The sequence below is a fragment of the Aspergillus multicolor genome (assembly GCF_047715735.1).
Source record: "Aspergillus multicolor strain CBS 133.54 unplaced genomic scaffold BDW74scaffold_7, whole genome shotgun sequence".
In the NCBI taxonomy this organism is placed as follows: Eukaryota; Fungi; Ascomycota; class Eurotiomycetes; order Eurotiales; family Aspergillaceae; genus Aspergillus; species Aspergillus multicolor.
In genome coordinates, this window is record NW_027395958.1 from 381324 (window position 1) to 402938 (window position 21615).

General features: G+C 51.1%; 12 protein-coding genes across 12 annotated transcripts; 6 read left to right on the forward strand and 6 right to left on the reverse strand.

Annotated features, from left to right (window-relative positions):
- Nucleotides 1-188: 188 nt before the first annotated feature.
- Nucleotides 189-3016, reverse strand: erf2 (palmitoyltransferase ERF2). Its single transcript, XM_073723945.1, has 4 exons — nucleotides 2706-3016; nucleotides 1462-2584; nucleotides 1303-1411; nucleotides 189-1252 (listed from the first exon to the last, which is right to left on the reverse strand). Exons 2-4 carry the CDS (start codon nucleotides 2415-2417, stop codon nucleotides 509-511), a joined length of 1809 nt encoding a protein of 602 aa, XP_073585612.1. The 5' UTR covers nucleotides 2418-2584; nucleotides 2706-3016; the 3' UTR covers nucleotides 189-508.
- Nucleotides 3017-3997, forward strand: BDW74DRAFT_149872 (uncharacterized protein). Its single transcript, XM_073723946.1, has 4 exons — nucleotides 3017-3237; nucleotides 3310-3353; nucleotides 3476-3674; nucleotides 3747-3997. The coding sequence occupies exons 1-4, from the start codon at nucleotides 3097-3099 to the stop codon at nucleotides 3795-3797; spliced, it is 435 nt and encodes a 144-aa protein (XP_073585613.1). The 5' UTR covers nucleotides 3017-3096; the 3' UTR covers nucleotides 3798-3997.
- On the reverse strand, nucleotides 3998-7579 carry pmt1 (protein mannosyltransferase 1). The gene is made up of 5 exons (XM_073723947.1): nucleotides 6944-7579; nucleotides 6596-6885; nucleotides 6259-6542; nucleotides 4736-6199; nucleotides 3998-4663 (listed from the first exon to the last, which is right to left on the reverse strand). The coding sequence occupies exons 1-5, from the start codon at nucleotides 7195-7197 to the stop codon at nucleotides 4157-4159; spliced, it is 2799 nt and encodes a 932-aa protein (XP_073585614.1). The 5' UTR covers nucleotides 7198-7579; the 3' UTR covers nucleotides 3998-4156.
- A 409-nt stretch (nucleotides 7580-7988) lies between these two features.
- Nucleotides 7989-9977, forward strand: BDW74DRAFT_149876 (putative pre-mRNA splicing factor). Its single transcript, XM_073723948.1, has 3 exons — nucleotides 7989-8130; nucleotides 8186-8239; nucleotides 8304-9977. The coding sequence occupies exons 1-3, from the start codon at nucleotides 8013-8015 to the stop codon at nucleotides 9722-9724; spliced, it is 1593 nt and encodes a 530-aa protein (XP_073585615.1). The 5' UTR covers nucleotides 7989-8012; the 3' UTR covers nucleotides 9725-9977.
- Nucleotides 9879-10521, reverse strand: BDW74DRAFT_129455 (uncharacterized protein). Its single transcript, XM_073722248.1, has one exon. It carries the CDS (start codon nucleotides 10402-10404, stop codon nucleotides 10033-10035), a length of 372 nt encoding a protein of 123 aa, XP_073585616.1. The 5' UTR covers nucleotides 10405-10521; the 3' UTR covers nucleotides 9879-10032.
- BDW74DRAFT_129472 (guanine nucleotide exchange factor SEC2) lies at nucleotides 10521-12644 on the reverse strand. Its single transcript, XM_073722249.1, has 3 exons — nucleotides 12558-12644; nucleotides 11882-12497; nucleotides 10521-11831 (listed from the first exon to the last, which is right to left on the reverse strand). Exons 1-3 carry the CDS (start codon nucleotides 12563-12565, stop codon nucleotides 10638-10640), a joined length of 1818 nt encoding a protein of 605 aa, XP_073585617.1. The 5' UTR covers nucleotides 12566-12644; the 3' UTR covers nucleotides 10521-10637.
- A 1254-nt stretch (nucleotides 12645-13898) lies between these two features.
- On the forward strand, nucleotides 13899-14732 carry BDW74DRAFT_129484 (DNA-binding protein). Its single transcript, XM_073722250.1, has 4 exons — nucleotides 13899-14049; nucleotides 14109-14197; nucleotides 14261-14271; nucleotides 14330-14732. Exons 1-4 carry the CDS (start codon nucleotides 14026-14028, stop codon nucleotides 14614-14616), a joined length of 411 nt encoding a protein of 136 aa, XP_073585618.1. The 5' UTR covers nucleotides 13899-14025; the 3' UTR covers nucleotides 14617-14732.
- coq4 (ubiquinone biosynthesis protein COQ4) lies at nucleotides 14733-15819 on the reverse strand. The gene is made up of 2 exons (XM_073722252.1): nucleotides 15561-15819; nucleotides 14733-15495 (listed from the first exon to the last, which is right to left on the reverse strand). The coding sequence occupies exons 1-2, from the start codon at nucleotides 15766-15768 to the stop codon at nucleotides 14849-14851; spliced, it is 855 nt and encodes a 284-aa protein (XP_073585619.1). The 5' UTR covers nucleotides 15769-15819; the 3' UTR covers nucleotides 14733-14848.
- A 223-nt stretch (nucleotides 15820-16042) lies between these two features.
- BDW74DRAFT_176495 (uncharacterized protein) lies at nucleotides 16043-17536 on the forward strand (the record flags this gene model as incomplete). Its single annotated transcript, XM_073728616.1, has 6 exons — nucleotides 16043-16171; nucleotides 16230-16766; nucleotides 16821-16875; nucleotides 16933-16995; nucleotides 17044-17155; nucleotides 17221-17536. The coding sequence occupies 6 exons, from the start codon at nucleotides 16043-16045 to the stop codon at nucleotides 17534-17536; spliced, it is 1212 nt and encodes a 403-aa protein (XP_073585620.1).
- Nucleotides 17537-17563: 27 nt separating this feature from the next.
- BDW74DRAFT_176496 (ketopantoate reductase family protein) lies at nucleotides 17564-18949 on the reverse strand (the record flags this gene model as incomplete). The annotated part of the gene is made up of 1 exon (XM_073728617.1): nucleotides 17564-18949. The coding sequence occupies one exon, from the start codon at nucleotides 18947-18949 to the stop codon at nucleotides 17564-17566; it is 1386 nt and encodes a 461-aa protein (XP_073585621.1).
- Nucleotides 18950-19199: 250 nt separating this feature from the next.
- On the forward strand, nucleotides 19200-20594 carry BDW74DRAFT_149902 (Sas10/Utp3/C1D family protein). The gene is made up of 4 exons (XM_073723949.1): nucleotides 19200-19401; nucleotides 19453-19619; nucleotides 19669-20162; nucleotides 20219-20594. Exons 1-3 carry the CDS (start codon nucleotides 19221-19223, stop codon nucleotides 20050-20052), a joined length of 732 nt encoding a protein of 243 aa, XP_073585622.1. The 5' UTR covers nucleotides 19200-19220; the 3' UTR covers nucleotides 20053-20162; nucleotides 20219-20594.
- Nucleotides 20595-20820: 226 nt separating this feature from the next.
- Nucleotides 20821-21527, forward strand: BDW74DRAFT_176498 (coiled-coil-helix-coiled-coil-helix domain-containing protein; the record flags this gene model as incomplete). The annotated part of the gene is made up of 3 exons (XM_073728618.1): nucleotides 20821-21053; nucleotides 21173-21431; nucleotides 21495-21527. The coding sequence occupies 3 exons, from the start codon at nucleotides 20821-20823 to the stop codon at nucleotides 21525-21527; spliced, it is 525 nt and encodes a 174-aa protein (XP_073585623.1).
- Between the last annotated feature and the right edge of the window lie 88 nt (nucleotides 21528-21615).

Consider the following 21615-nt stretch of genomic DNA (forward strand, 5'->3'; position numbering starts at 1 on the left):
TTGAGAGGAATAAGTACTAAGGTCTTTCCAAGGGCCTTATTTTTTGGGTATACTAGAACTTGTGTATCGGTGTTGATTTTGAATAGAATCGCATACCGCATTGTTCGGAGTAGCGCTATAGATATATATCGCCCGTGATAACTGGGAACCATCAAGCTGAATATACAGTCACCTACCTAGTTTTTGAATGTGGATGATTTAATGAGATTCAATTCAATACAATACATCTACCTAAGTAAGACTCCGTTACCTAGTACGACCGCCCCCCCGAAGATGAAAAGCCCAAGATGCGAAAACCTGCTGGTATCTAGCTACATAATATAAATACAAACCCGAAGCCCGTCAATATCCGAAACATAAGCGAAGGAAAAGTCAGAGAGAGGGAGAGAGAACATGGGAACAGAAAACAACGCTGCAGGGTAATAAGCGCAAAAGAAAGTGCTAGGAAATCATCAATGAATGAAGGTATCAAAACAAGAGGAAATGAAGAGAGAAAGTAAGCAGATGATTAGCCCGATTCAGCAGGAGGAACATGCTGCATCTCAATGTCGTTATGAGGCTCCGTATTGCGAGGGAGGAATTTCCGCTTCACCGTACTCAGTCGCTGGTCGCCTTCTTGGTAGTATTCTTTGAATTGCATGTAGGTCGGTGGTCGTGCTCGACCAAAAACTGCCATCCAATTTTTGATCACATTTCCTTGTGTAAAAGGACGGTGGCGATCGGCTTTGGCGAACTTGTGCGAGTTTAAATACTCACGGGTGGTTTCGCCGCGGCCGACAAGAAAAAGATGATATGCCCACAATGAGGCTGGATAAGGTGCTGCGATGGCTCCATAAATGACCATTGCGAACGGCACTCTCCATTTATCGATGGCGTCACCAAAGCTGATGCCCTCTCGTGAACGGTACACAAGAATGTGAGCCAGGCTTGCGCCGAGTAAGAAGAGAGCGAGCAGTGTGGATGTGCTGACGAAAGCAAAGAAGTATCGATAGTTTCGACGGCCGACACAGTTGTTCAGCCAGACACAATGATGGTCAAGGGTCTCGACGCAATTATCGCAGACGCGACAATGATAGCATCGTGGAGGACGCCAAATAGAGCATGTTTTGCAATACTTGATAGGGACGTCCATGGCGGCTACGTCGGAAGTTGCGAGCTTCACCATCACCCAGTCGTTCGTCGGGGGGCCTATGGCGAGGGGATCTTGAGCAGGATCCATAGGGGGCATCTGATGGAGATTTCGAGGTATGACCTAAGGTCATCAGTATAAGCACTTGCATTAGAGAAACAACCTGAACATACCCCGGGATCTACCACGGACGCATGTATGAATGAGGAAAAGCATAGGTAGAAGACATAGGCGAAGACGACTGGTATAGCTGGAGAAATGTTGTGCCACAGCCAAGGACCCCTAGGAAGCTGTTAACGATATGTCATAGAAGTTTAATTATGCAGCCTTACGAATAACCGAAGAACAAGCCAGTGGGAACAAGCACAAGGAACGCTGTCGCAATGTTGACTGGTTTGTCCCTCGAATTCTGGAACCTGCCTCCCCCCCAAAAGAGTGTGTTGCCTACGAAATACTCGTAATTTCGGCCTTTGTCCCGACTCTTCACCGGCTCAGGTTTCTTTTCGATTGACCGCGGAGACGAGTCGGCAGACGATAACCGTTCATGCGTCCGACTATCACGATTCTCTGCGGATGCATTTCTATTATGCAGCGAGAGGAAAGAGAGAGGCGATCTCTGAGGTGGTTCGGGCTCGTTAGCGCCTTTGTAGTTCACTCCCAGATTGAGGTGCGGGGGTCGATCCCTGTCGTATATGAGATTCGCGCTTTCGCTTCTGACCGTTGTATCTGCGGTAGGGCTGGCGTTCGAATGGTTCCGGTCCGGGATAATGGGATCAGTAAATTCGGTGCCACGCGACGGGGGAACTTCCTGATCCGCAGCCGGAAGAGAGTTAGGAAAGGTGCTGTTGGATATCAAACTCCGCCTGTTCTGGTTGAGTTGATCACCCCAGTCTTCGGTTGAGACAGTCGTCTGGTTTGTCACAGGACGTCCACGATGTGCTTGTAGGCGTTGAGAGGACATGGGACGGAAAAAGCCTGATGCAGCCAATGACGGGATATGAGTGCGGCTCAACCTGCTCGCAGAACTTTCGGGTCGCTTCGTTATTTGGCTGGTCGACGCAATGGAGCTTCTCGCAGGAGGGGGGCCACGTCGTGACACAGAAGGTCGTGATTGCGGTACGACGTGTGATGACATAGTATTCGTTCGCGATTCATCACCATCCTCCGACATGTCCGTGACCCGCGACGAAATCCCGCCGACAGACGGGGGGCGCGGAAGTCCTAATGCATGCGGCGTTGGATGGTCCGCGGTTTCACTGTTGTCCATATTGCTCTGTTGGAAGGCCATTGTCGCCAGGTAGATGAAAACGACGTCTTGCTATCAGTAACCGCAATATATCATGTTGTGGTGGAGTCGACTGCGGACAAGATTCGGCGAAGCTCAGGGGGGGGGTTAAGGAGCGACAAGAGGAAAGCAACCCGCTAGCAATGGATACGGAAAGAATGTAAGTCGAACTGAAGCCCGTCAATAAATAGTTAGCATCCCCATTGTATATTCCACCAGCCCGCGCATTTCTAGATAAGGATACCAATGTTTTCGGCCCCTGTCTCACCAAAGGGGGGTTCAGCCACATACCTTGCGAATGAGGTTAGAAAAGTACTCGCAAAAGCTGAGCAGCACGTTCAAATCACGCAGCACACATCATAACCATGTCGCTAGGACGCGCAAAGGAGGATTCTAGGTGTCTGGGTAGGGAGCGGTAGGTATGGAGTGGGTGAAGCGAACAGTAGTAGAAAGCACGGACACCGCAGAGAAGCCGACGGGGCTCATACTCCCATGCAGCAAAACATCAGTGTTGGGTCAGAGCCTGACTAAGCACCGCCTTGCCAAGCACCCACCAACCAGATGCGACCTGATGATCGTGCCGTCAATCGTCCGACCCGACCTCAGTTCGCTCTCCCACTTCGCCATTAATTGACCTCAAGTCCTTGCAGCCCCCACGCTTTATTCATTCCACTCAATCACCATGTCCCCAATTGCTGCCATGGCCGCTCGCCGGGCCTTTGCCCGCCAGGCTCTTTTCCGCGCCCCCGCCCGCCGCGCCTACAGCTCCAAGCTGGAGGAGTCAAGCCTCGACAAGGCTCCCAAGCGTGACCCCGAGCTCTATGTACGGACCCTCCTGCGGATGAAACCGACCTGAATCGTATTCTCGAAGGCATGCGTGTCTAATTGGAAATAGGTCCTGCTCGGTGTCATGTCTGGTGCTTTCCTCATTGCCGGCTGGTGAGTGTCATGCCATATTCGGGAATCTCAGGAGATGACGGAAACGACTCCTCCTCGACACAATTGCCTCACTATAGCTTCTCAAGCTCAAGTAGCACTCGCTCATTGTCATCTGCCCTTAGGTACTTCGGCAAGAAGCCCACCTCCGTCACCTCCGAGAGCAACGTCCGCATTCCCGACAGCTCTATGCCCTGGGAGCGTGAGGACGACGGCAAGTCCTACAAATACCAGTACCACCCCGGTGGTGACAAGAGCCAGCCTCTGCGCAACGCCCCCAGTGCTCTGAACACTGTCATCGTTCCCAACGTGACTCTTCCCGCTGTATGAACCTCCTGATTCCCCTCCGCATGCAATCGCGGGAAGCGCCTTTGCACTGACCTTCTATTCCTTCAGGACCTCCACGAGCGCTTCAACAAGTACGGTAAGGAGGAGTACGACTTCTAGATAATGTCAGTATACTTGAAGCCGGAGATGTCTCAATGTTGATTGCTGTACATTACAACCGTTGTGAAGACTAGATTCGGGGGATGAGACTCTTTGATCGAGAGCTTGTGCATATTTTGCTTTAACGTGACCCAATTGGAGATTTCCTTTGTTACTCTACAGTAGTATTACGATATTGCGCAATCGCAGAGTTATAACCATGTACAATTCCGCACATTTCGTTAGGTAAGAATAGAAAAATTATTATCGAAAAAACACAGAGAAGGCAGTTTTGTCGGAGGGGTAAAGTAGAACAAGGAAATTTGAAGAGAGAGGGTAGAATATGGCAGGTATTTTAACAGCGTGACATATGTAACGCTTCAAGGGGTGGCCTCATTGCCCTCACTAGCGGGCTTAGGCTCAGGAGAATTTGGCTCTTCAGCCGAGCTTCCTGCGCCGGCCGCGGAGGCTGGACTGTCATCCACAACCTCCTCTGCCTTGCCTTGAGTTTCAGGGTTCTGGCCTTCAACATCCGGGTGAGGCGGAGCGACCTTGCCATCGACAACGTCCACTAAGTGGCCATGCTCCAGCCGAGTTCGAGTCTCATGTCGAGTCTCGAAGGATACTTTGCCCTCTTTTCGTAAAGACTCTACCACAGCCTCATCGAGGATGTTACCCTGTTGATCACGATATTCAACCCGCGCCTGGGTTCCACGAAGTTGCGGAGAGCTGCTGGATGTGATGCTTGATTCCGGACTTTCGACCTTGACTTCCTTCTCCTGCTTCTGCTGGGCCTTGGCCGGAGCAGGTGCCGACTGAGGGATAGCTGCCGGTGTTGTTGGGACAGCAGGGTTCGCGCTGGTGAAGTGGGTTACATATTGATTCAACTGATAGCATATTGTTAGCCGTTTTTGTGTAGCGACTGGGCACGATCTGCAATATCATATCCTGCTACTTACATCGGTATAGAAAGTATTGCAGTCGAAGTCCCAGGTCTTCAAAAGCTTGACCTGCCGGCAGGCGTCCTTTGTCCATGGGTTTCCATAAACCAGAGGAGAGTACAGAGTGAAAGCGAAGATTGTGAGCCCTAGAAAGACACCAGCCAAGGCCTTCCCGATGACGGGTCGAGATGGCAGACCCAAGCTGCGAATACGGCTCGTGATGAAGTCGAATTCCTGGGCCAGTGAAAGGATAGCAAAGTAAAGAGCGGGGAAGTAATGGTGCAGGAAGAGTTGACGCGCCATGAGATAGAACGGAAAGTAGTGAAAAGCCCAGCCAAGAACAGCGGTACCGATTTCGTAGTCAAACCTCTTAAAGGTTGGGTTGCGATAGTCATCACAGTTACGCTGCCAGCGTAGAAGGGAGATTCCTTTGAAGATGACGTAAACCAAGATGGCTGCAGTAGACGAATACCAGACGAACGGGTTTCCGAAGAGGTAAACCTGACGGTGGTCGCGACCCCAGAAGTTAATACCACGAAGTAAAGTGGGCCATGACGGAGGACGTGAGTCCCAGGCGTGCGAGTCCGTCAAACCAGCGTTGGTAGTCCACATCACCTTCTGGAGCTCGAGGAATTTGCCGAAGAAGCCTGGGTTTCGGTACGTGACTTTCTCAGCATCCGAAGGTAGCATGGGATGTTTGTTGCTCTCGATGTACCAGATGCTGTTGGGCAAAGACGCGCCCTTGGCGCAAGTGACCTCCTGTTGATCAAACCCCCATTCAGGAAGTTTGACCTTATGAGAAAAGAGGACACAGCCAGTCATGACATGTACTAAGCGAAACTTTGACTGGATAGTCCGTAATCGCTTCTTTGCCTCCTCGCCATCCGACAAGGACTTGACAATCTCGATACGCCAGTAGTCATTAGCATCACCAGGGAAACCTTCGTATCCGTATGCCGAGACTTCGAATTGCCAATCGACGTCGGTTACTGGGGGACGTTCATCGTGAGAGTGGATTCTCCGCTGGGTCATCATGTGGTTGAGCCTGATAACTGCGCCATCTTTGATATAGTTTGTCGTGATGTTATCCCAAGCAAAAGGACCCGCAATTTCTGTCCCGTCTACACCAAGAGGCTGAGTCTGGTTCTCAGCGATGAACAGGTTGTTGTCATCCTTATGGGGGTAAAGGGTGATCTGCTGCTGTTTGCTTCCAGTGGGGTACATATGGCTGTGGGAGTGCAAGTATCCGCCTTGCGTGTTATGATGGCGAATGCTGATGCGAGAGCCGAAGACAACATCCGCAGGCACAGCAGCCATCCCCTTCGAGTTCAACGTTGCCTGGAACTCAGAGGACATGAAACCATCACCTTCTCCCGGGTTGACCAAGCACAGAAAATGGATTGCAAACATAGAGCAGTAGAAACCCAAGGGAATCACAATCAAGCAGAACACCCGAGCAAAGAAATGCTTGAACCAAAGACGCTAGTTTGGCGGATCAGTATAGAAAGTACTAGGAGTCCAGAGAAGAAAGAATAACATACGGGAGTAACAGTCTTAGTATCACCGAGGACAACCCAGAGTTGAAGGATGGTCAGGGAACCAACCCAGGCGACTGTAAATAGACCAACCCACTTGGTACTGAGAGTGGCACCCAAACTCAATCCAGTAGCAACCAACCAGAACCACCAGGGTCCACGGAAGGCATGCGATGGCCCCAATTCTTGCTGATTGGTAAAGCAAGTGAAGGTCAATGCGGTGAGAGACGTGAAAAACACCAGAGGAGAGTCCAAGAGGATGAAACGGGATTGCGTGATTAATCCGTTTTCTGCGCGAAGTCAGCTTGTGTACTCTTCTCCGTATCGAAATAGCAAAGCTTACCGAAAAGAATGGCACCAGCTCCCAGCACAGCAGTGGCGGTACGGCACCCGGTAGCCTTCAGAGTCAAGAACATAATGGGCACGGTGAGCACTCCTAGGATAGCGGGGAGCATGCGCATGGCCACATATGGCACACCGGGCTCGAGATAGTCTTTCCCGATCTCTTTGAAATCAAAGTCGCCCTTGAAACCAGCAAGCCATCCAGCGAGTGTGATAAGGAGTTTGGCGAGAGGGGGGTGGACGTCCATGAAGAAGCGGCCCTTGATGTATTTGGTCGCAAAACCACCGAAACTGTTGATTGAGAATTAGAATCGCATAACGTATCATGTTGGGGCCGATTGAAACGTACTGCACTTCGTCAAAGACAACGCTGGTCGGCTGGTAGATTCTGAAAAGCCGCACCACGGCGGCTACCAACGTCACCAGAACCATGACCTTGTAGTCGGATGTCGGGAGGCTGAAGATGTCGTTATCTGTAACGCCATCTGATTGATAGCTTGAGGCCACTGCCGTGGCCTTCTTGCGGTTCTTTGGCCGGGGCGAGCGACTGGGGGAGCGAGAAGACGTCCGCGGCGGACGGACGTCCAGGGTGTCCTTGGCCATTCTGAAGCCGGCACTCCCAGGGGAGGAACAAACGTAATGAATAGAAGAAAGAGAGCGTGGGGTATTCCAATGGGTATAAGCAAAAGATCAAAGATTAAAAAATCATTTAAAGGTCAATTAAACGCAAATTGAAGCTGTAAAATGCAGTAGGCCGTACAATACTCCGACTGGAGACCCACGCAGCTGGTAGGTAGCAGAATATGAAATTGGACAATGGAGTAGATATAAGGAGGTAGGAAGCTGATGCGCGGTCGTCACTAAGCACACAGCGCCATGACCGAGGAGAAAATAAAGGAGAGGAGAAGCGAGGGCAGAGCTGGACTCAATAATGGGGTGGACTGAAGCGGTTGAAGGAGAGCGGCACAGGATGAACTTAACACGTGTGGCAGCGCTTACCACGAATTGAGAACAGTAGTGGAGTTGATCAGCTGTTGCATACGGCATATCTGGGGGCAGGGGTTCATCGCGGGTTAGACGAAAACAGTCAGTTTACTGCGCTTACTTGGCATTTGGAACTTGTCTGCCATACAAACATTGCGATTCTGCCTACGTCTCGAGCATCGAGTATCTACTTTGATGCTGTGCTGTTTCTTTGAAACTTTGTCTGTCACTGTTTCATGAGGCTGTGAAACTCGCGGCTCAACCGCTTATGTAAGGACACTGTCTTGGCACCGAAATCAAGCGGCAAATGAGTCCAATCAAGAGCAGCCGGATTGGCGCGCGGCTCAGCTAGCCGCTTTGGTCGCCAGCGATGAACTCTGGATTTACTTAGGACAGCCGAGGATCCATTCGTCCCAACTCCATCTCTCCACCGCATGCTCTGGAAGGTGTCGTTCAATATGGCATCCATGAGTAACGGGAACACGCCGACTGTCCTTGATGATGCGAGCAAACCTCCCGAGGGACTGGTCTTGCCACCAAAGGACATTCGAGGTCAGTCCTGCTACCCATTTACGAATGATTGCGCGAACTAATAGAGCTTGATTAGCGATTGTTGAGAAGACAGCTGGATATGTTGCTCGAAACGGTGCCGTTTTTGAAGGTAGGTTTTTATCGTGATCGTAACGACTTATCTCAAGCGACGCGACTGACACTAGGCTTGCTAGACCGTGTACGCGAAAAAGAGCGGAGCAATCCCAAGTTCTCCTTCCTAAACTCGAATGACCCGTATGCACCATTCTACCAATGGCGTCTCACTGAAATCAAGGAGGGGAGAGGGACTGATGTGTCTGCTGGCCGCCCAGGCGAGCCCACCCCAACTCCAGCACCCGAAGCACCTAAGGGACCTGCGCCGCCTCCAGAGTTTCACTTCTCAGCACGAATGCCGATAATCAACGCGCAAGATCTTGAGGTCGTGCGGCTCACAGCTCTTTTTGTCGCTAAACGGGGCAAGTCTTTTATGACGGCTCTCTCCCAACGAGAAGCTCGGAACTTCCAGTTCGATTTCCTCCGCCCACAGCACAGTCTTTACCAATTCTTTACGAGGCTGGTTGATCAGTACACCATACTTCTTCGTCCCGAGGGGGTAGACGAGGCTACTTCTCAGAAGAAGAGAATTGCGGAGTTGGAGCAGAACGTGAAGAACAAGTTCCATGTCTTGGAACGCGCAAAGAAACGCGCGGAATGGGTCAAGTATCAGGAGCAACAGAAAATAAAGAAGGAGGAAGAAGAGGAAAACGAACGGATAGAGTATGCGCAAATCGACTGGCATGATTTTGTGGTTGTGGAAACGGTTCTTTTCACCGAAGCAGACGATCAAGTCGACCTCCCTCCTCCGACCTCCCTCACCGACCTGCAATCCGCTTCGCTAGAACAGAAAGCGATGATGTCGCTGAACCATCTCCGCATTGAAGAAGCTATGCCCACAGACATGGAGACTCCGACGTACTACAACGCATATCCCGCGCAGCCCGAACCCCAACCCTTCGTCCAACCCGTTGGTCCGGTATACTCGCCACAGCCACCACCTCAAGGCATCCCTACCCCACCCGTCGCTGCGACAGCTGCAGCCCAGGAAGAGGAACAGCGCATCCGGGAGCGCATGGATGCCCGGGAACAAGCCGCAGCCGCCAAAGTCGCGCCCAGCCAACAACCCATGCGGATCCGTTCCGACTACGTCCCCCGCGCACAAGCGCGCCGCCAGAACGCCGCAGGCGCCATGGCCCTCTGTCCAAACTGTAAACAGCAAATCCCCGAAGTCGAGCTGCAGCAACACATGCGTATCGAGATGCTCGACCCCCGCTGGCGAGAACAGCAGGCCAAGGCTCAGGCTCGTACCGCAACAACCAACCTGTCCACAGCAGATGTTGTCAACAACCTCAAGCGACTCGCCAGCCAACGAAGCGACGTCTTCGATTCAACCGCCCTTCAGCCCGTTCCGGACCCTGAGGAAGAGGCCAGGAAGAAGCGCATGGCATTTGAAGGGGCCCAGCAGCAACCGGTCGGACCGATGGGTGGCCCGCCGAACCCTCAAAACATGAATCTCGAGGAGCAGATCAGGAATATCCATGAGCGGTACAAGCAATGATGAACTCGGGTCTTTGCGTTTGTTGTGGGGATCCTGTTATGCGGGCGTTGCATTGTATCTTGATTCTCTGGAGTTCCGTGGTCTTTCTTGGGGATTCTCTCTCGAAATGGTATATCATTCTTATGTCTTTCTGTGTTGAGATATACGCCTTTTGTAGATTACATTAGCCTATTAAACTTATGAGCTTGCTGGTCGCCTTCATGTTTCCAGAGAGTTTGGACATGCTAATGATTACTCCGAGTTGAAGTCTAAGGATAGATGAACGCACAATAGGCCAGGAGTATGGAACATCTCATAGATCATGTCCTTCATGCGTAAGACTTTGGAGCCATCAGAATTCTATATGACAAAAACAACAATCGCACTATCCTTAGATAGCAGCAAAAAAGAGCCATACCCGTTGCGCCGATGATGAGCATGCTGATGGAAAGAAGGAAAAAAGTGGAAAGTAGAAAAAAAATCAATGAGGAATCGAACAGAAAAAAAAAAAAAAAAACAGACGGAATCGCATATAGAAGACGAATTATTAAGAAAAGGTCATATACAGGACACAACGACCAAAGCAAGATTAGTAGTAGTGATACAGAATGAAGCTGCGCATGGTGGCCGTGAAGATAGACGCCAGATGCTGAGAGCAGCAACCCAACGAAATATTCGGTGAAGAGAAAATATGTAAGCATGCAATAAACGTCCCGCGCTCGAGTACCATGCTGCCATGTATTATATCCCGCTATGACCTGCCGCTAGGGTAACAAGAATGCTGTTCCATCTGCGGAGCGATTGATTTTTGATTAATCGGTAGGTGAAGTTGATGTTTCTGCTGATATCGGTCTTCGCCAGTCTGAGGTTGCGGCGTTGTATAAGGACACGCTGCTAATGTCGAAAATGAGTTTGTGTATGTCAAGGGAAAGCCCTAGGTCATAGCATCCGCGGGGAGAGGTTGCGGGGTCGCAGCTGATTTCTCCCGATCAATCATGTCCTGAACGTCTTCGCTCGGCTGAATCATCACCACGGGCTTCTCGATGGACGAATTCACATCCGCTTCATGTTGGCCAGGCCGCTCCTCTGGCGCAGTAGTCTGAGCAAACACCGGGACGATACCGCCACCAATTCTGGACCAGAACATCCTTTCTCTTAGGCGAACTGTTTCCTCCCATGCCTCTTGCACCTCATCAGGTTCCTCGGCATGGATATGACCATCAAGGATAAGACGAAGATAGCCGGTAAACTCGCAACATGAGCGCACCTTCTCAACGCAGAGAACACACAAGGGGTATCGCTGTGCCGTATCACTGTCAGATGTGCGGAAACGATGAGTGCGCTCGTTGTCTGTACCACTCCTGCGTTCGCCGCAGAGAGAACAAGGAAATTCGTATTTCCTAACATTCGGTGGCACTGGCTCAACCACAAGGCTTCCCTCACAGATGCCAGATAACACGGTTCTTCGGGTGAGCCAGGATATCCCGGGGGCCGAATCAAGTCTTAATGTAGGTTCAATATCTTCCAGGAGTGCGCGTTTATAGAAGCGGGCGTCTTTCAGGGGAATGCTCGAGGTAATAGGCTGTGGTGAAGAGACACTTCCGCTGGGGGAATGAGGCTGGGATTTCGCAGGCGACGACGCGGCGGAGCCGAAACTCGCACCACCAAAGCTGCTAGCCAAGCTCATGACATTCAATCCAGAATATGACCCACTGGTAGCTCTGCTTGGGGGCTTCGAACTCTTTGCCGCAGTAAACAGCTCCCGAAAATCTTCATAGGCCAGTATGTCGGTCCGGCATACAGCCTTGATGAGATCAGGGAAGCTGGTAGCAGGGCCGGGAGCTATCTCAGCGCACACAATGTCGCCAGGGAGATCTGTACCTTCAATGCTCTTCCCGGGAAACATGGGGGGTTGCGAGGGACCAGCTGGAGAAGGTGGCGCAGTAGAAATTGCCGTGCGACCATCAAGGTCATCTTTGGAGATGTTCATTACTTGAAGTACCAATTTTAGTTCTGCTAACTGCTCCTGGTGCGAGGCGAGAAGTGATTCGGTGTCTTTGATTTGTGAGCGTAACTGCTCATTTTTTTTCTCGACAGCTTCGCGCTCGAGCTTGGCAGCAGCAACCATCTGTAATATGGGTTAGAATGTGGCCACGACTGATAGTAAAAGGTACTCACCCTGTTCGCTTCCTCAAAAAGAGCCGCAGTGAGAGTTTCTAGCTCCTGCTCGATGCCCTTTTTCTCCTTCTCCGCTAGGATCCGCTGGGCTTTCTCCTCCGCCAAAGACGCTTTTAACAAGTCGACATCTGCTTTCTTGACGAGTGCTCCATCTTGAATGTCTCGCCAGTATTGTTCGTTTTCGGACTCTAGCGCGCGGGCCTTTTCCTGGGCTTGCTCTAATTCTTGGCGGGTGGCGACTAATGTGTCGTCGAGGTTCGTTTGGTTGTTGATGGCTTGGACAAGTTTCAAACTCAGCGTTGCAACTTCGTCATTAAGATCTGGATGATGCGAGGGTGGCGTAGACGTCTCTGGTGATTCAGAAGGGGGCATAAGTCTGGGGTCCTTCAGAGTGCTGAACCCGTCTCCACCTTCGCTTGAAGAGCGAACGGTCGGGGCTGGAGGATTTGCGATTCGTGAAAGATCATTTGTAGATTTGGCCTTCGTAACCTGGCGATCAGGCGATGACGACCTATTCCCAGATGAGAGGGACCGCTTGTGGCTGGTTGGGCGTGGAAGCATGTTTGACGGCGAGAGGAAACCTTGGTGCGAATAATAATTATGAAAGGCGATTAAACTATGCAAAATTTAGTCTCACGCTGTAAATATGACCATCATATGGAGCCAGAAGCCTTACTCTGCCATGGTGGCGAGAATCTAGTCGTGAGGTCGGCGAGAATAGGTAGCAGTACCTTGACCAGACCAAGACGTCACTGATAGGTAGATGTTCGGTCTATCCGTCTCATGGAAGGAATCGAGTCGATAAAGGAGTGAGGTCGCACGGAGTAGATTAGGTTGTATGTTCAATATATTGAGCTGAAAGGCGATTGCGTATCCGCGCGTAAATCTGAAGGCGCTAATGGATTCAGATAGGGCGCATTGACGCGGGAGCAAGGAATGAGATCAAGGCTGGGAAGGGAGCGGATGCGCGGTAGAGCGAAGGTATAGTCGGAGAGATCGCAGCGACGAGATGGGCAGAAGGAAGGAATGTGAATGACGAAAGGAAGAGGGAGTTGGAGATGTAACGACCCCTCTTCCAAGGCGGCTAGCAGAAGAATGCCGGTGGTGGATGAACTCGCACTCGCGCTCGCACTCGGAGCTTCGTCACCAAGTCTGGTTAGCCAGTGGCGGGTATTTTGGCCGTATCTCAGTCATGTGATGATCGGCGATTCGGCATCGGAGAGCTACCTAACGATTAGTTATAGCACAGCCTCATCTGAGCACTATCATGCATTGTTCTATTCCGGATTGTCACCCAATCTATCCGAGGGAATTGCCTTATATATGAACTACCACGGAGTACGAAATACTCAGCCATTGATGCTGGCTGGCCATGACATGCGTCGTCCCTGCTGATATTCCCAGCCATCGACGCAGGACAAAGCTTACCGGGACAAACAGCGCAAGGGGTACCAACGGCCGGCGATGGCGGGTACCTGCTTATTGAAGACAGTCAAAGGTCTCTTCATTCCTGTGGCTACTCCGCACATGCTTGGATTTAAGTGGCTGCGACAACCAATTGCAGCAGGGGTCAAATGACTATCATTGCTGTGAGACATGGTTGAGCAGTCTACTTTGTACACGCGTATCTCTTCGCCCGATTAATTGCGGTTGGAGTCCAAGGCGTGGGAGCACAGGAGCACAGTGCTATCAAAGCACCTCGCTCGGGGCTGACTGCTTCAGTCCGATACAAATATCTTCTCCCTTGATTGGGCTTAGGAGCTCGAAACTCAGGTACTGGCCAATGGCAGCTATCTCCAAATCTTGCTGGAGCTTTCTTGAGACTGAAAGATGTGTCGATTGCGCAATAATGTCCGTAACCCCGCTGCTTGTCCGTAGATAAGTAAACATCTTGGAATGGATCTTGGATGATAGCCCCGCCAGATCTCGGAGCCTTACAGCCTCAGGCCGCGTGGTGAAGTGGGGTTCGAATGATCACCAACGCGACAAATCTTCAGGGCGGTTTACCCCGTGTTTCTTGCTCCTGCCTATTCCATTAACGATCTACGCCTAAAACGTGGTTCAATAAAGAAACTACTCGATCTTTTTTTCTCGCTATCGAACTTTTTGCTCTTGTTATCCCGTGATCTTCATCCCAATCAGCCATGGCCGACTCAGAGTTAGAGGAGGTCGGTAGGAGCCCTGGACGGCCGCTACCCGCAGTAGAGCTGACTTGAGCACCGTGTAGATCCGACGAGCCCGTCTCGCGCAGCTTCAGCAGCAGGGCGGCGGCGCGCGAGGTGCCCCGTCAGAGGGCAACCAGGATGACCAGAGAAAGTACGTTCATATCTCATGATACCCATCAATGCAGAGAGAACATCGCTAACGCTTCACTTCTAGACAAGTTGAAGGTAAGCTCTACTCAACGACACTATTTCGTATTAGCACGCACTCATACCCTCGCTTTAGCCGAGCGCCGCGCCACAATCCTCAACCAAATCCTCGAGCCCGAAGCCGCAGACCGTCTCGGACGAATCCGTCTTGTGAAGGAGTCGCGCGCGACAGACATTGAGAACCGACTTATTATGCTTGCGCAGACGGGTCAGCTGCGGTCGAAGGTCACGGAAGAGCAGCTCAAGCAGCTGCTGAATGCCGTCGCCGAGAATCAACGCAAGGATGAAGAAGAGCAGCAGAAGATTGTCTTCTCTAGGCGGAAGGGTGGATGGGATGATGATGATGATCTCCTCGACCTGTGAGGAAAGAAAGAGAATATAATTACGGACTACCTATGATTTATGACGAATCCGATCTCCTGCTTTGAGCTACGTTTTGGGGTTATAGGCGATGATAAAATGAACCTGCCTATTAACGTTGATGGCGGGTGTCACTGAGAAGACATGCCGCGGAACCTTGAAGTATAAAATACATCTATATATCTCGCTAAAAGTACATGGTCATCGGTCAGGGACAGAGGACTTGGGAACATTATCAGCTCTTCCCTTCCAACTGTTCCTTCTCCCTCTTCTTCTGCATCCTCATCATCCGCCGGATGTCTCTCATATCCGGCGGCTTCTCAATGCCGAGCTCTGTCCGCAACTCATCAACATCCCTCTCCAGAACTTTCTCCCAGTAGACATTGATCAGTTCCTTGCTGTTCAGCCCACTGCGCACCGCCCAAGGCAGATACAGCGAGAAAAGTCTTTCTCGTTCGGCAGGCTTCAGTCGCACAGACGCAGCCATGCTAAGCCCCGTCATAGGAATTAACGTATTCAGGAACTCAAACGCCTTCAGCGCCAGCTCACCCTCCACAAACGTAGGCAGCCCAGTCACGGCGTGGTAGAAATCGTGGCACTCGCGGTACCGCTGCATGACGTATGCGCATTCTGGGTCGTCAATGTACTGCACATTATCTCGAGTATCCGGAGAGACGCCCTCCCTGTCTAACCATGTGGCATAGGTGCGTCCGACGGAGTTCTCGGGTAGGGAACGGAGGTAGGGAAGTTGGAGGGTTTGGGAGGTTATGCGTGGGCGATCGCGGAGAATTTGTCGGCCAGTGGGGTCTTGGAGCATAGCATCGCGGAGTCGGTAGATAAAGTATGGGGTTGCGGTGACTTCGCCGAGCGTTGCGATCAGGTCTAGAACACCGAAGCCCGGAGTTAGTTCTTCAATTCCAAATGCCCGGTATTGACTCCAGTCTAACCAGCTCTTCGAGGATTGAGTAGCGCTCCTACTGCGGATCCAACAGCGAGAAATCCTTTCTCGAAGAACCCGAGAGGAACATGATGCGGATATTTTGGCGCCGGCCGATTGAGGCCGGCAAAAGAACGCGAGTAGCGGGGTTGACGTATGGGCAGCGCAAGGTGTCGAAGACTGGCAGCTGCAGCTCCCGGCCTCTTGAAAAGCGACATCTTGCTACCGTGACTTTATACACACATTGCTTGCGAAGACAGTGGCGGTGGTGGACCGTGGTCTGATGCGGAGGATGCTCCGGGAGCGCAAGTGATCGCTATGGCTCGCCGTATGACTGATAAGAGTTGATAAGCATCGGATAAGGCGATAAGATAAGGAGTAGTATCTCGATTTGTCGCCCCTCATGAGAAGATATGTTGTCTTCGGGTTTTCGATGATTTTGTCCAATATAACAGGGTTAATCTATTGCTAGGATATTCGAATTTCCCCGACATGTATCCTGGCGAAGAGCATGAATTGTTCACGCAATGGGTGATATCTCAAGGCATCGTTGTGAACGGCGTGGGTCCAGCAAAATTCTCAGGACGTGGTCTAGGGATGATAGCCATGCGGAGTATACAAGTATGTGACCGTGTGATCATGGATTGGGGTTACTTCGCATTCTAAGCTTTGCGCATAGGGAAATGAGGCGATCGTGAGAGTGCCACGAAAAGTAATGTTGACAGTAGAAGCAATCCCATCTTCATTCGTCCGCAAATTCGACGAAGCAGTTCCAGTACATGCGCTACTGGCTGCCTTCCTGTGTCACGGAGAGCCCGAGGACCTCGAACCATATCAGCTCTGGAAAAAAACCTGGCCGACTTGGAAGGACTTCAGAGATTGCATGCCAATTCTATGGCCAGAACCTCTGCGCAACGCTCTACCACCGTCCATCTCGGGGCGCTGGAAGAAGGTTCGAAAAAGTAAACTCGAGTTTGAATACGAGTCATCTCATCAAAATGCCCTGGCGCAACAGAAACAACGACTGCGCAAAGCATGGGAGATAGTTGCTGCTGTGTTTCCAGAGACCGATTGGGAAGCGTTTTCCTACTACTGGCTGATCGTCAATACCAGGAGCTTTTTCTATCTCATGCCTGGCCAGGAGCCACCAGAAGATCGAAACGATGCTATGGCACTCCTGCCGTTTGCTGATTACTTCAATCATTCTGACGTGGCGGTATGTGCGATTGATATGGGCCATGGCCGAATACAGGTGTGCTGATCTTCATAGTGCAACGTGAAGTTCGATGGGAAAGAATATGTCTTCAGGGCTGCGAAAGCCTATGGTATGTCCCTAATATAGTAAGTTGTTTGCTATACAGGCTGACCGAACTTTTCTGTAGAAGCAGGAGAAGAGATCTTTATGAGTTATGGAAACCACCCAAACGACTTTCTTTTCACCGAATGTGAGGCAAGCGTCTTATCATGCCCTTGCCAGCACGCTAACTTGGTAGATGGCTTTTACCTGGACGAGAACGAGTCTGAAACGTTATATCTTGACGATATAGTATTCCGGGAACTGAGCTCCTCACAGCAAGAGGAACTGAGCCTGCAGCAGTACTTTGGGTAAGAGCCGCCATCATCGTGAACGGCCTGCGGTCGCCCGAGATTCTTTGCTTACATCGGAGTAGCAACTATCAGGTTACGGCCACCGGCGTATGTTACCGAACCGAGATCGCCGCTTGCATCAGTTATATGCGACCCGAGGACTGGCAGAACTACGTCCTCGGTTCCTCTACCAGAGGAGTAGATGCAAAAAAGTCCGAGGACGTCATCCGAGGCTGGATCCATGCATATATGGACGAGGCTGATCAGGCTATAGATGGGTTGAAGGATTCCCGGTTCAGCGTGGAAGAAGAAGACCAGGGAAGGCACCAAATGCTGCTGAAAAGGTGGATGCAAATCAGAGATCTCTGCAGGATAGCCTTAGAAACGGTGTCATGTTGAGATAAAGCGCTAAAGACAGGTAGCAGGTCAAAGTTTGCTGTCCTTGGGTTCGTCCATGATATCAAACGGAATGGTACTGGATTCTTTCCGGCGAGATTCTCGCTGCTTTGCAAGCACCAGGTGCTTGATCATGTAGTTAACCACGCATTTCTGGCCAATCTCCTCGCCCCTCCGCACGATATATCCGTTCAGAAACTCAATTTCCGTTGTCTTGTTAGCTCGCACGTCTTGCAACATGGAGCTGTGGTTCTTCGCGGTTTTGTTCGCGAGCTGCGTGACCATCCAGCGCAACCTCTCCGGGGAGAAACGACTTTCAATTCCAGGTATACCTTGTAGTTCAGGTAGACTACAGATCACACTCGAGATTTCGAGAAGGAGTAACCTCATCACACGAGTGAAACTGTAGTTGTATAAGAGTTCGCCATTTCGGCAGTCCATCAACGCAGTCAGTGGATTGATTACGGAATTCATCGCCAGCTTTTCCAGCTGGTACAGCATAATCGAAGAAGGAGACTCGGCAACAGCAACTAGTGGTGGCGTGAGCGTCAATGTGCGCAGTAAGTATTTGGTGCTAGGGGCCCAGTCTGGCTCTTCGCCATTCAACCCCAACCTGCCAGAGTTCTGCGGCGGCACAGGGCCTAGAATCGTTGTGCCCACACCGGTGTGAGTGACGTGAAACCTGCCACTTCGCTGGGCAAGGCCATGGCTAACAATACCAAGCATGTAGTTCGGACGTTGCCTAGGATCGGGAAAAACGTGTTCGTTGACTGCTTCAATGATGCCCATCCCATTTTGAATAAACAATACGGTAGAGTTCGGCGTCAATCGATGACGGACAGTCTGCAGGGCGGATACGGTTGCGGGTGCTTTGACGGAAACTATCAAGCACTCAATCTCGTCGGATCCCTCTTCATATTGCGTAAGTTGCGATTCGCTGTCCGTCACATTACCAGGTACGAATTGCCCATCCGCCGCCACTTCTTCTTCTGCGTTCCTGTAGGGTATTGAATGCCAGATCCCTTCAGACAACACATTAACGTCAAACCCAGTTTTGTTATCATCTAATCCGATGCTATCAATAGCTAAGGTCTGCTTCCGTTTCCGGAAAACATCATACACCTCCGGACTGTGCATAAGAAGAGTGATAGGCGGCGGAGATGGTCGACTTGCGAGCGAGTGAGCAACAAAAGTGCCGATGTTTCCAACCCCGAGAATATGAATGCGCCCAGATAACCGACGTTTTCCACTCTTATCCGCCACCTCGTCGACATCTTGCATCCATGTTGATGCCATTCGACTACGACGCACCTGCAAAGCAGCACGTCCTTTGAAACCACATAGTTCTGAGGCCGCTGCTCGCAAGAGCGGACGAGCTCCTAACATCTGCGAAACTGAGTGATGGTTGATCGCCATAAGGCTGGGATTAGCGCTACCAAGTTAGAAGAAGCATTTGCTTCACCGGCAGCTGTATCGATGGGATTGACTTAAGTAATGCACATCGAGAATGTACATCGAGAACAAGCTCATAGGCAATCGCGAGCAGTAAAGAAGAGCCCGAGGCTTCAGATACACCGCCAAATTGACCGCCCTTTTTGTACGTCCCAAAGATCAGGGTTTCTCCGCAGAGCCTTTGACTTTTTCCGCCTTCATTCAATAATTGTTCTGTGACCAAAAATCTCGAAACATGGAGCCTGCTGACTTGTTACCGCTGATTGAGCGGCTTGACGATGATGTCGATGACCTTGAGGAGGCGCTTGCGCCGATTCTCGAAAGTACCGTCATTGAAACATCTAAGAAACTGCCTGTTCTGGACAAGGCTAAATTTCACGTCATGACCGCCTATGCTCTAGAGTCACTGATATTCTGTACGCGCTTTCTAGCTCACTTGAAAGAACTAGTACTTACTATTATCGCAGCATACTTGCGCTTACAGGGCGTCAAAGCAACAGAGCACCCTGTTTACAGAGAATTGAAAAGAGTGAAACAGTATTTCGACAAAATCAAAGCGCTGGAGGCTGAACCAGAGCAAAGGACCATGGTGCTTGACAAACAAGCAGCCGGACGTTTTATCAAACATGGCCTTGTATGAGATCCCAACCACTCCCCCCCTGAATTATCGCTTACCTTACTAGGCTGGAAACGAGAAATTTGACTTGCAGCGGGGGGAACAACTAGCGAAGGAGAAGGCGCGCGCACAATTGAAGGCATCACTGCTGGCTAAGAAGGCAGACGCCACGCCTGAAGCATCGGGCAAATATGTTTCAAGTGATTCCGAATCGGATGCTGACGATAAATCCGGTCCTGCGAGCCACGCTGAGGAAGCCGAGGGTTCGCAGAAATTGGAATCAGCCGAAGCACGTGCTGGCGGCTCCAAAAAGTCACAGAAAATCAAGGCGAAATCCAGTGCGAAAGACGAAAGACGTAAAAAGCGTCGCGGCAAGGAAGAACTCAAGGGCAATAACAAAGAGAGACGCAAGAAGAAAGACGATGCTCGGAAAAAGAGGAAGGGAACCTGAACGTGCAAACGACATATACATATATGTATCATGGCGACTATTGCGATACATGGTCGGAAACCCATCGCACCCACCACCGAGACCGGCTCCTCTTCACCATTTATTGCCATGTCAGTCCCTCCAGACATCCTGGAGTCTTAACGGGCCAACTAAACAAATGTATAAGGGTCGAGCAACCGAGTGGTACCACATCTTACGAAGACAGTTTCCGGCAAATGATCCTCGATGAAGAAGATCCTTGCATCACCTCTTTGAGTGAGATCCGACTATTGGGCGGCGAATCTCTGAAATTCTATCTGTCCGCTTCAGTAAGATCACCGCCTCGAAATCGCCGGGGAACGCTCCCAACGTTGACTCATCCACAAAGACTCGCCACTATTCAGGATCGGAGATACCGGCCTCAATGCATACCTGCACCGGTACCCCGTTTCTCGAAAGAATAGAGAATTTTAAGTATACGAGATCTAATCCATATATTTGGTAACACGTGTGGATGGCAGTATTTTTTTCGAAAGACGTATCATGGCTTCATGCGCATGCCCTGAAAGCTGTAAAGTATACATGCTTTCAGTCGAGATCATCTTCGGCGCTAGTAGTAAACTCCAATAAAATACCGGATCTGCAGTAATCCCGGGTAACGGGTGTATTGCTGACATGCGCCAAATTGTTCTCCGCCGATTCGACCGTCTTCTTTCTATATAATCTCCTCCACCCGCCTCAATACACATCTTCAACAACCACCAAACCTCAATCAATCACACAGTCAACATGCCTCGTCAACGCCGTGGTGCCGCTCCCGCCTCTACCCCTGCGCGCAGCGCTCCCACTCGCCCTACTGCGCCAGCCGCCCAGCCGGCCCATGCGCCTTACGGCCAGCAGCACTCGCAGCCTCACTCAACCGCTGCCCACCCCCCTACTGCTGCTCAGGCTCCTGCAGCTCCCGCCCCCGTCCAGCAGAGCGCTGGCCCCGGTCTCTTCGGCCAGATGGCCTCCACCGCTGCGTAAGTTGCCCGCTCCGCCGCAAGTCGAGTTCGGATGCTTTTTTGCTGGTGGCAATGCATCAAAAGCGCCGGAAACTTCACATCCGAATGACAATCGCATAAACTAACTTATTATACAGTGGTGTAGCTGTCGGTTCCTCCATCGGCCACGCCATCGGCGGCCTCTTCTCTGGCGGCGGCTCCAGCGCCCCTGCCGAGGCTCAGCAAGCTCCTCCTCCTGCTCAGGCCCAGCCCATGGACAACGGTCTTTGGGCCGGCAGCGCTACCAACAGCTCTTGGGAGAACAACGCCTGCGCTACCGACATTCAGAACTTCCGCAAGTGCATGGACGACAACCAGGGCAACATGTCTATCTGCGGTTGGTACCTTGACCAGCTGGTATGTCCTCTTTGACCCACCGATCAAGGTATAGCAGGATACTAATAAAGTTTCGTGTTACAGAAAGCTTGCCAGGCCGCTGCCAAGCCCTACTAAGCGCATATCTCTAGAAATATGAGCGTTTAGACTTTGGACGGAATACATAGCTGAGTTTCGTAGGGAACTCCACACGAATACTGTTTGC